Here is a 15,677-nt window from a genome sequence, read left to right as displayed (position 1 = left end):
TAAACACTTAACGGAAGCCTGCTTGCTTCTCTCCCCGCCAGGCCTTTGTGCTCAGCCACATACTTCCGCATGTGTTATAAATTGCACAATGCAATGTGTTTTTGTTTCCAAAGTCAATTCTGTGTTAAAGAAGTTTAAATAAGCAAAAATTCTTAAGTATTTATTCATATGGTTATCATCTTGGGTATTCCCTAACCGTATTTCCACTATCATTTTTGAACTTTCTCTAGCATTTTGTATAGTATTAATCTGTTGGTTATGAATGTTTCAGCACTTATGTGTCTGAAAGTGCTTTATTTTGCCTTCGTTTGTTGGAAAGCATACTGGCAGTGTTCTTTCAGTACTCCTAAGATGTTTCTCCACTATCTTCTGGTGTTGTTCCGACAAGAAATACGTCATCTTTATCTTTGCTCCTGTTGTTTTCTCTGGCTGCCTTTAAAATTTCTCTTTATCACTGACTTTGAGCAGTTTCATCATGATGTGTCCTGGCGACATTTTCTTCATATTTCTTGTCCGTGGGGTTTACTGAGCATCTTGGATTTGTGGGTTTTCCTATGCTCCCTGTTGTCCAGTGTCTGAATATTGTCACTTCGACTACTTTGTCCATTTTTTATGTGGGGCAGAAGGGCATACTTGGCCCCTAACAGCCCATCTTGGCCAGAGTAAGAAGTTCTAGGGTTCTTCTTAGCCATTAAGCCATTTACTTATTTTGTGGAATTTTGGAGATAGTAAGGTATTGGTTATTGCTAGTATTGCCTCTGGGTTTTTATAACAGGTAAATGGAGTGATTATCCCTACTTGATAGGCAAAGTGGGAAGTTCCTAGGATGGAGAATCAAATAGGCTGGTGGTCAGATCTCAGGTGTGCCTCCAGCCTTGTGACCTTGAGCTTATCATTGAACCTTTTTTAGTGTCAGCTTTCTCCTCTGGGAATACTGGTTATCTTTTGTGTTTATTGCAAGGATAGGCAGAAATTTACGTGAAGAGCCTGGTGGTGCCGGTAGCCAATCAGTGGTTGCTATTACAATTATTCCCCCTCCTGTCATCTTATAAAGGGGCATGAAAAGTAAGTTAGACATCCTAGCAAAAGGAGCTGTTTTTAATCAGAGATAATATTTTGAAGTTCTTTTACCTCTAGCAAACTTTAAAAAAGGAAGATTGCTTGACTTTCTGTTGTAACAAGATTACATCGTATTTTACGCATGTAACTTGTTTGATATAGCTGTAACCATAGTTATTTGTAACATAGACAAACTCAACAAGTAAGCAAAAAATAGCTTAAGTGATTTCCTAGCCCTGGCTGGGTGCTCAGTTGGTTAGAGCATCATCCCAATATGCCGAGGTTGCAGGTTTGATCCCCTGTAGCGGCACAGACGCGAATTAACCAAAGAATGCATAAGTAAGCAGGCAACAAAATTGATTTCTGTCTCTCTCTCTCCCTCCTTCTCTCTCTCTGGCTCTCTTTCTCTCCCCCCCCACTCTTTCTCTCTCCTCTCTCTCTCCCCTTCCCTCCCTCCCACTCGCCACTCCTCCCCCATTCCCTCTCTCCCCGTCCCTCCCTCCCTTCCCCTTCCTCTCTCTCTAAAATCAATAAAAAAAATTTTCAAGTGATTTCCTAGGCCACCTCAAATTAAAAGTATAGAGATCAGTGCTAGAGGCAGACCCATTGAAAATAGCAAGAGGTATTAGAAAAGCTACAAAAACTGGAAGATCAGGCCCCGAAGTGGTCATGGAAGAGGTAGCCCTTTTAAAGCAAGGGAGGGTTTGGTTTGTCATTGACCTGACTTAAGCCTGAAGGGGAATCCAAAAAATACATAATACAAATGTAACTTTAAACCTAAGGAAGGAAGATCAATGTGCGTTGTGTCAGTTTTCTTGTATACAGACATGTACATCAGTGTGGAAAAGTGTAACATTTCAAATGGGGCTGAGTTACCAGAGCACGTAAATTAATGCCAAAGAGCTCAGTTTACATTGTTTTGCTTTGGTCTTAATTACTAATTACTTACTTTCTATATATTGACATCGTGAAACATAGACTTTTAGTTCTGCCTCTTTGTTTTTGGTGTGCTAATTTGTTTTGTTTTAATTATATGAAGCATAATTGTAGAAAAAATTCTAATGTTCTCCATTGATGGTAAATGCTATCATTAAATGTGCAGTTTTTATGTGGTATGCGCCTGTCCCATGGAGAGCTGTCTCCTCTTTTATTTATAGTGTACTGTGGTTGTTACATTTTCCAAGATTTATTGTCTGGAACGCGTCAAATTAAGTTTTAACAAATTATGGTAATTTAAAATAATCCATAAGTACTTCAATATAAGAGGTACGCAGTTATTTTTGCTGAACTACCATGGCTAAATATGTCAAACTAGATGATTCCCAAACTTAAAATGTTTAGCCTCTTACCATTATAGGCAGTTCAGCTCTGTATTTCTGAAACATTACTTACTTGTATAATTTTGCCGGAATTATCAGTGAAATAAGTCTTTGTAAGTTAATTGACCTTACAAATTTGAGGAACCCAAAATCCCACAGGCTAGGTGAGGAAGTTTCCAGCTTCACAAAAAACTGAATGCCATCTGATCATCCACTTATCAAATGTGTGTGAAGCACTCACCCTATACTGTTGTAACTGCAGGGGACATTAAGGTAGGTAAGAAACAGGTGCTGCCCTTAAGGAACACACATTGTTACGGGGAAGGAAACCTGTAGATACATCAGTATGATACAGTGTGTTGTAAGTGCTACAGAGAAGCACATGCAAGGCACAGTGTTGACCCAAAGGCGGGCGTAATCTACAAACTGGCCCCCTCCTCTCTGTCCTCTCTCTGGCTATGTGATGCTGCTTTCATCCTTCCTATCAGTTGCCTGACTTAGGCAAGAAGAGAGGAGAGAAATTAGCTTGGATTGGGCTAGAGAAGCAAGACTGAGGGGTGCTGAGCTCCCTGAGCTGAGACTTAATATGGAAGATGCTCACCTCTTCCTTTGTAATCTACTTTAGTGATGTTTGTTCTCACTGATTATAGTCGCTCCTGCATTTCAAACTTTATAAGCTCAGGGACTGCATCTGGTTTTGTTTACCAAGGACTTCGAGAATCAAGTTTTGTGTTGGATACAGGGGCACTTAACATGATACAAATTTAGAGCTGGCTTAGCTCGGAGGCTCTTTGCAGCTAGGTACCCACCCTGTAGTGCTGTGAGAGCGTTTCTAAGGCATGGTGCGGAAGTGGATGGGATGGGGTGAAGGAAAAAGGCATTGGAGGAGAGGGTACTTCACTACACTGCTTCCCCCCTTTCTTTTTCTTTTTTACTCAGAAAGGTTGAAGGAAGAGGAAGGAAAGCAAATGGTTAGGAGGTAGAAATAGGCAGGGATGAAGCTATTAAAACATGGCAGATAATTCATTAGGTTGGAAGTGCCTGTGGATCAAGAAGTATTAAGATTAGGGATGCCACAGTCTGGGAGTGCCTCCAGTACCCCTGCAGCTCGGCCAGGCTCAGTGCCTCCCTCCCTGGTTTGTCTCCCCACAGATGAAGTTACAGGTCTCGGTAACATAGGGAACCTTATGTGTGTATTTAGGCTATAAAGGTTTAGTTGAATTAAGCTCGTCTTTCATGTGACTTACTCCTAATTCTCCGTATTTCATTATGATGTTTAGGCTCTAATTTAAAAACTTCTAGGTAGGAGTTGAGTTTTTGCTACATCCATACAAAAACACAAGTCATTCTGGGGGTCAAAATTATGTTACTCTATCATTTGTGAAATTATAAGCTAGTTTTATACTGTCATCTGTTGCTGCCCCCAGTCATCGATATGGTAAAAGCGGACCACCATAGTAGTCTATCGCAGTGGGTACCATTTACTGTCAGTTCATTAATGGTCTCTCGTAGTCTCTGGCTTTTCAGATTTAATAATGCACAGATTTGAAGTAAAAAAAATTAGTTTCAGTATTTGGCAAAGTGCGTGAGCTCATTTTATTGATCTTTCTGTAATCTAGATGCTTTCTGATGCGGCCCCCGGAAAACTGAGAATTGTCCATGGAGATGTGTTGACGTTTAAGGTAGAAAGGGCTTTTCCAGAAAGTCTTAAAAGACAGTGGGAGGATGGTAAGTGGTTTTGGATTGGTTTTTTAATTTTTTTTTGTAATTATTTATGTTAGAAATATTTATATTTTATATTTATTACAAATGCTATATATTAAAAATTAGCTGAACAGAATAGTTAATATGCATTGTAATTTTATTCTGCTTTCCCACTTTCTTCCAAAATATAAAATCTGATGACTTTTTCTTAATTCTATAATTTATTTGTCTCATTTTTCAAATGCTTTGTGTTGTGTTCAAATAAACTTGTCATTTTTAAGATTCCACATAAGGATGGGGTGAACTATGAGGTGTTACTTTTTCCAAATGGCAAAAAAAAAAAAGGGGGGGGTTTAGTAAACCAAGCCACATCCAAACCTTTCTTTTATTTCCATCGTCCCGCCCACTCAGCGACCGACCAAGGCACTCTCCTTTCGTGGGCAGCGTTCACGAGGGACCTTTGGGCTCCAGCTCTGTGGAATGCAGGGCTAAATAGCTGGGATTTTTGCCTACAAACCCCTCAGGATGAGTGTAGGAGCGATTTTGGTGCACCCCCTCCAGCTGCCACTGTGTGTCTGGCTCCATGGCCAGGCTCCTTCAGCATGGTCGGTGCTGCCCCTCCACCTTCCGGCATGCTTTTGTCCTCTCGGCAGCCTGCCTGCAGTTGCTGCCCCGCCCCAGCACTGTGCGCTGCTAATCGCTCCAAGCGGCATCTGGCTGGGTTCTCCCGGGCTCACTTGAGTGTCACCTGCTCTCTTCTGGAAGACTTCTCTGCTCCTGTCTTCCCTGATACCAGGCCCTCCTATTGTCCACTTGCATTGTTGTCAGCTTCCTCTAACTCTTCTAGCTGGTGGTTATTTTTTCTGCCCACCTCTCACATGGTGTTTCTGAGATTTTTCTCTTCCTGGGCATCTTCTTTTCTGCTGCAGACTTGCCTGGATTGCTCCTCTCCTGTGGTTTCACCTCTTCCCTGCGTATCGCAGACACTTGGAACTGTATACCCAGGCAGTGCCCCTCCCTGGACATCCGGCCCCCGACAGGTTCGTCTGGGTGCCGCACAAGCACCTGGACCTCTTCATGTCCGAAGTGAATTACTGTTTTCCTCAAAGCAATTCTTCTGTATATTTTTCCTAAGCCAAAAACCTGAGGACTTTCACTGACTGAATACTAATTAGGTAGAATTTTTTCCTTAATTCAAAGCCAATTGTGGAAAAACATTGCTTTTGAAGGATAAATAAAGTAGAAAATACTCAGCCATAGTTTTTTCATATATTTTTATTAGATGCTATTAATATTTAGTTTGACTTTACTCTTCAGTAAAATTGTATTCAAAACGTATTGATGAAATCATTTCAAGTGGTTTTTTCCTCCTGCCAACAGATCCTCCAAATGTACATATTATTGGAAATCTGCCGTTCAGTGTATCAACTCCACTGATAATCAAGTGGCTTGAAAATGTTTCTCAGCGAGATGGACCGTTTGCTTACGGCAGGACCCAGATGACTCTGACTTTTCAACAGGAAGTGGCAGAGGTAAGCTTTCATTTTTTCTGGCTATTTCATCACATGATCAAATTCCAAGACAAAATAGCCTTGCATTTTCATCGCAGACTGTGTTTTCTGAAGTTACTGCCCCGTTACACACAGAAAAACCCAGCCACAGCGCAAAAAGGTGAAACGTGATGACGGTGACAGAAGCAGCTGCTGTCCGCTCTCCATGCTGAGCATGAGCGATGTGCTGCCCACTGAGGAGGCCGAGTAGTAAACACAGGACAAGTGGCCACAGCACAATTAGAGAAAGATGGAGCCTGTGTGACATTGTGACGCATTATACGCAGGGATGGGCACATGACGTGCTGTCATTGATGTGTTGAACTCAATGGGATCACAGTTAAAGAATGTTACAGTCACTTGGGAGCTGAGAGAGGGAAGGGGACTGGTGTCTCCTTACTGAGAGAGACTTTCACATACTCCCCACCCGGCTATGCCTGCGTGCCCACGGCACTCGTGTTCCCAGTTCACTCCCTGGAAAGGAAACCTCCAGGGTAGGTCAGGGAATCTACAGACTGTAAGTGTTTCTTAAAATTGTTTGTTATGGCATACAAGTATGAGAGAGTAGATAATGTATATACGAGGTCTGTCTAGAAGGTATACAGCCATGTACTATGAAAACTAGGCACATTTATTGAAGAAGATACAAGAAACATTGTACATAGGATAGTGACACCTCAGTCCCCTAAAAGTAGGCATCTCACACAGTTCTCCCAATCACCATCAGCTGCCCCATCATATTTTCCTGAATTTCATTGATGGTCTGAAATCTCTTTATTTTCAAAAGTGATTTTAGTTTTGAAAAAAGCCAGAAGTCGCAGGGTGCCAAATCTGGGCTGTGATGGGGCTGAGTCACCTGGGTGATTTGAATTTTTGCCAAAAAACTCTGCAGATGTGATGAATGAGAGGGCGTGTTGTTATGATGAAGCTGCCAATCACCAGTTGCCCAAAGCTGTGGCCTTCTGAATCATCCAAATAGTTTCTGCAGAGGAATGTTCAAGCTTAATGCAAAATTTGATGCAGATTCATTGCTCTACCTGCTCAGTCATTTTGAATGTGACGGCCACATGGTACATATGCTCACTCAACAGCACCTACCGCCCCCACTGACTAGTACGGTGAAGTCGTCATTGTTCACACATGCACATTCTAGTCTGCTGTCCTTGGCTGCCAGGTTACGTTGATGTTGTGCAAACCATTCTCATTATATTAGCAATGGCTGGATTTTTCCGGACAGACCTCATATATATGGTTCAACAAAAAGAACAGCTGAATCTCCTCCACTCAAGTCAACTTAATTAAATTGCCAACATCTTTGACACTCTCTTGGATGCCTCATTGAGATTATATCTTCTGTCCCCTGTGGCAAAGGTCATCGATACCATGGATTCGTGATTTGTTGTCTCTGTAGTTTATCACATAGATTCTGTCTTATTGCAGTATTTTTATTGTTGTTTAAGTAGAGTTGTCTCCATTCCCCCCCCACTTCTTATATATAATTAATGTACTTTAGTTTTTGTCCACTTTTGAACTTTATACAAATGGACTCACGCAGTATGTATCCTTTTTATCCCGATTCACTCACATTGCCCATAGGTGCAGTGTATTTGTATAGCTTTATACCACCCACTCTTTGACTCTGTCCTCATTTATCTGCCCTTCCTCCTGTTTTGGGATGCTGAGTTAGTTTCAGGGTTTTGTTACTACAGGCGAAGTGGTCGTGAGCACTCTTCTGTTTAGGTCAGCTGGAGCGGATAGGCACATGGAAATGCTGGACTGACAGGGCTGCAGATCTTCGCTCTCGCGAGATAATGCCAAATTGTTCTCGCAAGTCATTATGCCTGTTTTACATTCCCACCAGCAGTTCCCTTGGCTTCTATCCTTGCCAGTACTTGCTTTTGCCAGATTTGCACTTTTTTTTTAATCTTGGGAGAATGGTGTGTCATTGTGGTTTTATTTTGTCTTTTGCTGATTTCTAATGAAATTGAGCGCCGTTTTACATGTTTATTGCCCTTTGGGGTAAGCACTTTTTTGTGAAGTGCACGCCTTTCCTTCAGTTTTCTGTTGGGTTGCTCGTCGTTCTCGCAGTGATTTGAAGGGGTTCTTAGATATTCTTCTTACTCTCCCTGTTAGTTAAGTGGGCTGCGGATATTCCACTGTGGCGTGTTGTTACTGTCTTTTTACAGTGTCTTTTGAAGAGCTGCTCTTCATAATTTTAAATTTATGGTTAGTGCTTTTTGTGTCTTGCTGAAACAATCCTTTTATAGCCTGAGATCATGAAGATACTTTTTTGCGTTATCTTCTAGAAGCTTTATTGTTTTGCCTTTCAAACTTATGTTTATAATCCCCTTGGGGTTGATTTTGTGGATGGTTGAAGTAGAAGCCAGTTTTAGTATTGTTATATGATGCTAATTAACGTAGCACCGTTTATTGAAAAGTGTGCCCTTCACTGACCTGCTGATCTTTATCTACACCTGCAACATAGTGACAACACCCTGTATCAGCACTGGTCTGAGCAGACACGCAAGAAGAAAGAGGGCGTGAAGTCTAGGAGACAGGAGGTCTGACAAAGGTGGAGGGACTCTTCAGAAGAGCAAGAGCGTTGAGTTCACATCAGAGCAGATCAGAAATTTGATAAAGTACCTATCATGGTTGTATATATTGAACATTGGGGAGAGTTTAGGATTGAATTAGTGATAAATAAACAGAACACTAAATACAGCAAGGATTGAAGTAAATAAAACATGTTGTTATTGGAAAGAGAAGTAAAAAGTATTTGGAGATGTACTGTTTATATAACATCTTGAAATGTAGTTAAGGTCCAGGTACCCCCTTGCGAAGCGGGCCTGTGAGAATGGGTAAGAGGTTTTGGAAAAGAAGCGGGTGAGAGAAGACGGGCCGTGAAGTGCTGAGATGCCTTGTAAAGCTCCAGTAGTCAGCGCTGTGACACGCGAGGCAGACCGAGGATGGCCCGGAAGGCCCAGAATCAGATGGCTTAATTCAGGGTGATGGTCAAATTATGAATCAGAGGAGAAAAGAATCATTTAGCAAATGCATGCATACTTCATTAATTCTTATGAAAAAATTTAATAATTCACCATATGTCAAAATAAATTCCAATTACTGTGTCTTTAAATTCACCACATATTTCTGCAGTGTCTAAGCTGTTGTTGATTCTGCTCAATTTCTTTTTTATTTCAGATGTATTTCTATTTCTAGAAGTCCCATTTGGGTCTCATTATATCTTCCCTTTCTCTCTCTATGCTCATGCGTTCCTTGGCATCATTGTGCATATGTACAACATACAGAGCTGTTTTAAGATCTTTGTTTACTAATTTCATCACCTCTGTCACTTCAGTACTGTTTACCAGCTGACTTTCACCCCCTCTTTGCGATGGGGCTCATTTTTCTGCTTCTTTGTAAGCCCGGCAGTTTTTGACAAGACATGAGATATTGTGAGGTTTTCGTTTTTTCATTGTTTTTGGGAGTTGGATTTTGTTGTATTGGGTTGAGTGGTGGGTTTCGTTCTGGCCTGTAGATAATTGCTTGCAGATTGGTTTGAGGTTTCCTCTTAAACTTGGTTATGACTGATCCAGAGCAGCCGTTAATCTGAGGCTAATTAAATCCCGCTTCTCTAAGTCCCACCTTTTGTGAGGAATCCATCCAGTTCCCTGTGTATTATAGGGCTCTCCACTTTAGCTGTTGGGGATGCAAACTGGTTTCAGCTCTTTGTGAGTCCATTTTGTCCTGCCTTCCGATGCTACTTTCTCCAGCCTCTCAATGTCCCAAGCCTTGAGGAGTTAGCCTCATGCACTCCCAGGTCTGTGCTCAGCCAAAGACTTGAAGAGCCTATCTCAGGAGCTCTCGCTCACTTTCTTCCTCTCTCTCTCTCTCTCTCTTTCTCTCCCCCCACCCTGCACTCCCCACCCTGTGTGTGTTCCCGTGTCTCCAGCAGTCTGCCCCACGAGTTCTGGCTACCAGGCCTCCCAGGACTCCAGACTCTCTGCTCAAGTCAAGGAGACCTCTAGGCTCCACAGGTTCCTCCTTGTGCCGCAGCCAGAGAATGGCCTCCGGCTGCAAGCTGGGCGGTCACCGGCTCATCTCCTTTCTCTCTCAGTGATCACAGCCCCCCACGGCTCGCTGCCCGGTTAGGAAAACTTGTTTCATGTGTTTTATCCAACTTCCTGTTGCTTCTGTGAAAAACTTTTTAATATCAGAATTCCTTTGAGACTAGATTATGTGATTGCATTAGTCCACTTTAGGTTCCTTCCTCTCAAATAATGTATGAGGGTACTACGGATTTTATTTCTTAGGCCCACCCCTCTCCCTTTACCATGTTCCCCTTGACAGTGGTGATTCTTAATGGAGTGACTTGGACACACCACCCTCAGGGCCATTGTTGGTTGTCACAAGGCAGGGGTGCTTCTGGTTTCTGGTGGGTAGAGGGGAGGGGTGCTGGTAAACATCCTTCAGTGCACAGGACAGCCCCCCACAACAGAGAATCACTGAGCATCAACCGGCCCCAAAAGTCAGTACCCGCCGAGCCTGAGAAACTGCGTGAGAGCATGTAGCCGTAAAGTCGTCACAACAGTGTGAGACCCTTTATGATGATGTCCCCACTTTCCCGAGGTCTGGGTCACTCCCTGCCCGTGAGTCTGTTAATTCTCTGCTGTGGGTTTGAACTGAGGTCATGCTGATAGTTTTCTTTTTGTTTTCTCGACCTTTGGATTTGTCCTTGGGTAGTTCTTCTCAGCTGACATGATTATTATGGCATTTCTGTTCTTGAAAAACACAATAGAGGTGCAAAACACTATGTACGCTCATTCTTTTGGGAGAAAGAACAAAGGAACAGAGGCTTTAGAGGTGGAATAATATTTTCAGTGACTCAGAGTATCAGTAGTGGTTATTAATGATAGTGTTGCTCCAACACCACATGCAATTATTTTTCTTTAACAAAAAAAGCTGATTTTACTTAAATTTCAGTATGAATTTTGAAAGGAGTTTATACTGAGTCTATAATTTAAGAAATGCCTTAGAAGTATGGGTAACACTTGTCCTCTGACTGATTTTCCCATTTTGCAAGTGAAGGTTTCAGCAGGAGAATAAATAACATCATTTTCTTATATATTCTCTTTGCTCTTGACACTATCGTATTTGTAATTTTGTATTTTAGCCACAGAAGGCACTGTTAAACATTTTCTTTGTTTGACTTAGTGAGTTACAAAATAAATAAGCACAACCCTCTTCTTTCTCTCTAGGACTACAGGGTCTGAATGTATGAATTCAGCTCACACACCTTGAGGGACATATAGACAGTTTAAAGTTACAGCTTATAAAATAGAGTCAGACTGTGGAGCAGTAAATGAGACCTTAACAAATCTTATGTAGCCTCATTGTATAGATGATGCAACTGAGGCTCAGAGTAATTTAGTGTTTTCTAAAAGGTCACAGAGCTAGTTACGGGGAAAGCTGCACTTGAACACAAGCCATATGTTCTCTGCCGAAGTCATGATGTTTAGCATCTCCATGTGGCCCTAAGGTCCTTTCTTTCCGGTCCAGCATTAGTCTCCTCACCTCCCAGCATCTCCAGGGACCCTGGCTGTTTAACGGTCACGTCCCTAGCAGGGGGGGGAGTCACCTCGTCATTAATATGTAGTTCTCTTTGTCACTAATGTGTGGCTGTTTCACTTCTCAAGTATAAGCCAATTTTTTCTACTTGTACTTGAAATTATTTTAGATGAGTAAGGGGAAAAAAAGTATTTCAGCAACTCTGGGCTTGTGAATTCTTTGACCCCTTCTTTCCCCTTAGACTTAGAATGCTTTTAAAAGCTCAAAGGTTAGACATTTCCCTTCACTGAAAAATTAACTGCTTTGGTTTCCTGGCCTTTGGCTGTTGCAGCCACCTGTCTTCTGGTGGAGTTTGAATTTTCATAGCTTTACCTCTAACACATGTATCACAGAAATACCAAATCGTCTCCAAGGGGCCGCTTGGCCACTTACCTCTTTAGCTAGCTTGTAAAGAAGTCCTGCGCAGAGCTTCCTGGTCTGTGGCTTGCATTTTCCTTAATGAGTCAGGGCAGGTATGTGTGCTGCTGTCTTCCAAGTTGAGCCGTGTGGTTCACACGTTTTCATTTCCACACCACGGCTGCCTTTGCTACAAAGATCGGGTGGGTCACGGTACAGGTCAGGACAGCCCCTCCTCCGCGGGAGTGGACAGCCAGCACTGCGAGGGAAATAGCCCCCACTGTGTCTTTTTGCAGCACAGTAGCTCCCCCTCCGTGCCTCCTCACCGGTTTGCTTTCCCAGTAAAGTAGTTTTCAAATCTCTTGATTCATCTGTGGAAACATACATTTCAGATGTAAAATGGCAAATTGGAAGAAAATCCAAGATGAAATAATAATCTTTTAAATCTGGGCATTCCTTTTGGTTTATTTTCTAATTTTGTGATTATGTTCATGCTAGATTTTAGTTTTATACAAAACTGCTTTAAACTGTGCCAATTTGCACAGTGCATTTTCAATTAATGTTTTACCAGTGGTAAAATTAAGCTCTTTTTTAATCAAGAAATAGAAATAGTTTTGACTGCTTGATCCATAAGCTTACTTTTTAACTTAAATCCGTACTTCCATTATTTGTCTCTATATTTTTGGTATTTGCTTAAGAATATTGTATTTTGCCATGTATAATGCACATCCTTATTTTTCCCTCAGAAATTTGGGCAAAAACTGCACATTATCCATGGCAAAATACGGGGTATATATAGCTCTTGGTTTCACACTGTAATAAGGAGGAGTCCATTCTGTCAGATATACTGTAGTACCTCATCACTTGTCATGCACTCAGCTTCCCAATGATTTTAACTGTCCAAACACAGACAAGAGCCAGATAATTTAAAATAAAAAGAGAGAAGATGAGGGGTGGTACATCATCTACAGCCAACTTGGCCCATAGGAAGTTTTCTCAGCATTTCAATTTAAAACCTATTTTTAAAATTTCACTTAAGACAGAATTGTCAGATGATGTGGTTTTCATGCCCAGGTTAGAAGCAGCAGAGTAAAGGGGGCTGCTGGAGGTCAGCACAGAACAGTGAAGCAGAAAAGCGGACACCCCACGCCGTGGACGCAAGTCTAAAAGCACTGCTCGTTCGCGGCGAGGCACACCGCCCGCATCCCTGGCCCAGCATCCCTGGCCCAGTGTGGCGCGAAGGTTGGCCCGGGGTCTCGTGAGAGGGTTAGAATGTCTAGTGAACTTGCAGAACACAGAGAAGTGGGATACATTTTAGAAAGATGAGTGTGCCTGGTTTTTTTTTATCCTCAACCAGCTTTGTCCAGTCTTAACATATTGCCATTTTTCGTATCTGTTGTAAGCAGTGAAATAATGTAGATTTGTTTGGAGCCTTCTGTTTCCTTTATATCCCTTCCCTGAGTTGTACTGTGTTAAAATGTGTCTTCATCATTTCTGTGCATGGTTTTCACGGGCACTGCAAATATAGATACATTCACATACACACACCAAATAAGTAATCTTTTGAAATTTTTATATAAGTGAAGTCATACTGTACTTATTTTCTTCCACTTAATTATTTTTTACTCTATTTTGGGATCCATGTTGGTAACCCTTGTTGTTCATTTTAACTTTTACTCAGCATTCCATTTAGTATTCCAAATGACCACAATTTACTTATTCAGTCCCCTGCGATGGACTTTATGTTTTTACACCTTTTTTACGTTGCGTATAATGTTGCAATGAACATTCATTCTAATGCACATCTCCCTGTGTGACTATACAGACTTCTCTAGGATGAAGTCCTAAAGGTAAACCTAAGGGATCCTGCGGGGTACTCAGCCTCAGCTGTGCTCCGCATGCTGTCCAGCTGTGGTCCCAAGGGCTTGTACCAGTCCCCCCCCACAAGCCGTGCTGCTCCAAACCGTCACCGGGACTAGGTTCTACCAGGTCCTTTCCTTTGTCATTTAAACTTTGCTCATTTTATGGATGTGAAATTATATCGCATTATGGTTTTAATTTGCCTGTCCCTAATTTGCAGTGTGGCTGAGCATAGTTTATAGTTCATTTGAGTTACTCTTATATTTTCTATTAGCTGTTTACCTTTTGACTGTGATCAGACTGGATTGGTTATTTGCTAATAATGCCTTCTTGCCTTTCCGTAGAGACTCACAGCCAGCACAGGCAGCAGGCAGCGCAGTCGCCTCTCCGTGATGGCCCAGCACCTCTGCCACGTGCAGCACCTCTTCACGATTCCAGGCCGGGCTTTCGTGCCCAAACCGGAGGTCAGTCTCTCTCTGTTTGTTTCACTGTACCAGAGTTAGGATTTTAACTGCATTCTTTGCTGCTCTGAGGGTGTGTCATAGGAAATTATCTCTAGGATCTAATCTTAATTTATATGCAAACTGCACCTTAAGTTTTTCTTTACCTCTCCGAATAAGAAGCATAAAAATTACAATATGAATTTAAAAATTATAGTTTTTAGTCTAATTTTTCTCTCCCATATTTAGAAGGACTAAATGTCTAGTTTTATCCATGTTGCCCTGGTGTTAGTGATATTATTATTATTATTATTATTATTATTATTATTCCTTTTACACCTGAAATATCCTAGTATGGAAGATAAGTTATATGGTCAGCCAATCCTCAAAAAAAAAAATCAGTATTTTTTTTGTGTGTGTGATTTGTGCTAGAGACTTCTCACTAATGTACATCAAACACTAGTTTTCGTGAAATTTTTTCCATTTTTTTTGAGAGACCTTATTTTGGTAATGTTACTTACAATGATCTCTGGCAAAATAGCTGAATATTAAATTAGACTTTGACTATTATATACTAATTACAGAAACATAAGTTCTAATTACAGAAATAAAGTTTCTCTGCCAAAAATTAAATTATGTCTGGCGTCTGACATGTGCCATAAAAACTCATCTGTTTCTTCTTTGAATGGACATTGAGCATCTGCATGAAAGCCCTGGGCCGGGTGGAGAGGGTGGAGAGCGGGGTGCAGCAGGGGTGGGAACCCCGTCAGGCAGACGCCGGGGTCTGCCTGCAGGAGGCACAGCTAGTGCGGAGCAGAGTTCTCCAGGCTGGAGGCAGAGCTTCCCTTCCGTCATCTGGCAGTCAAGTAGATGGCGCGGTAAAAGTGTTTATGGGGTTTTCGGTTTAGAGACAGATTTTAGGTTTAGAATGGGGCACTGATAGTGCTGGACCCACGTGTGCATCCTGAAGTGTGTCCGAGAAGGCTCGGTGTTCTTCGTTACCACCTTCCACTCCCTCTGCGCTGCTGTCCGCCACAGTTAGGGGAGGTTTCCTGTGACTGCAGGGGCCAGACCATCCCCCGTTTACGTAACATACTTCACAGTCAGCTTTTTCTAAAGCAGCTCGGGGAACTCCCTCTCAGTACCACCGCCTTACAGTGTCTCAAGGCTTCAGACGTTATAAATTACTTCTTTCAAAATAATAGATCCTGTTAGGTCCTAGGCAGAATTTGGTAACTGAGATGTCTTGTAGGTCATCACCAAATTCAATACGTTTGTCCTTTCAGGAATTTTCCATGCTAGAACAGGTGCCCGTTGTATGAAAAAGACCCAAGGGATCATATCGCTTGCTTGCTTCTTGTCTTGCATACAGCTGTGTATGTAACATTGTGAATAGTGCCAGACCCAGTTATATCAGAAACCAGGGTCTTTATCTTCAGCTTTTTTATAGTTTGGGTTATGACCATAACCCAGCAACTTTAGGCTACCTAATTGTTCCACGGGTTTCCTAGAGCAGATGTTGGAATATTTGTGGTGGAAAGTTTCTTTGTTTTATTTACCTTGTTGAGGGCATTTGATGGTGTTTAGAAGTTATCAACTTCTTTGATTTAGGGATAAGTTACCCTTGTTAGTTAAGGAGTAAGGCCTTATGAAAATATTTAATATTTGGGGAAAAAGAGCTAGCTATGTTTTTGATTCTCTTTTTATCAAGGTATGTTTGCTTTTTGGCAAAAGTAAACGTAATTTTCTTTACATGCTTTTCATCATATTGAAAACATTAC

General features: G+C 41.8%; 1 protein-coding gene across 3 annotated transcripts in view; it reads left to right on the top strand.

Annotated features, from left to right (window-relative positions):
* TFB1M (transcription factor B1, mitochondrial) overlaps positions 1-15,677 on the top strand; it is a 52,410-nt gene that overhangs the window by 7,147 nt on the left and 29,586 nt on the right. For all 3 annotated transcript variants that reach the window (XM_053913651.2, XM_024551987.4, XM_045188932.3), the window contains exons 3-5: positions 3,998-4,106; positions 5,463-5,614; positions 13,801-13,920. In XM_053913651.2, coding sequence (XP_053769626.1) covers positions 3,998-4,106; positions 5,463-5,614; positions 13,801-13,920 — 381 coding nt within the window. The remainder of the gene's footprint in view (positions 1-3,997; positions 4,107-5,462; positions 5,615-13,800; positions 13,921-15,677) is intronic.

This window comes from Desmodus rotundus, chromosome 11 (assembly GCF_022682495.2).
Source record: "Desmodus rotundus isolate HL8 chromosome 11, HLdesRot8A.1, whole genome shotgun sequence".
NCBI classification, from domain to species: Eukaryota; Metazoa; Chordata; class Mammalia; order Chiroptera; family Phyllostomidae; genus Desmodus; species Desmodus rotundus.
This window is presented reverse-complemented; position numbering and strand designations above follow the sequence as displayed.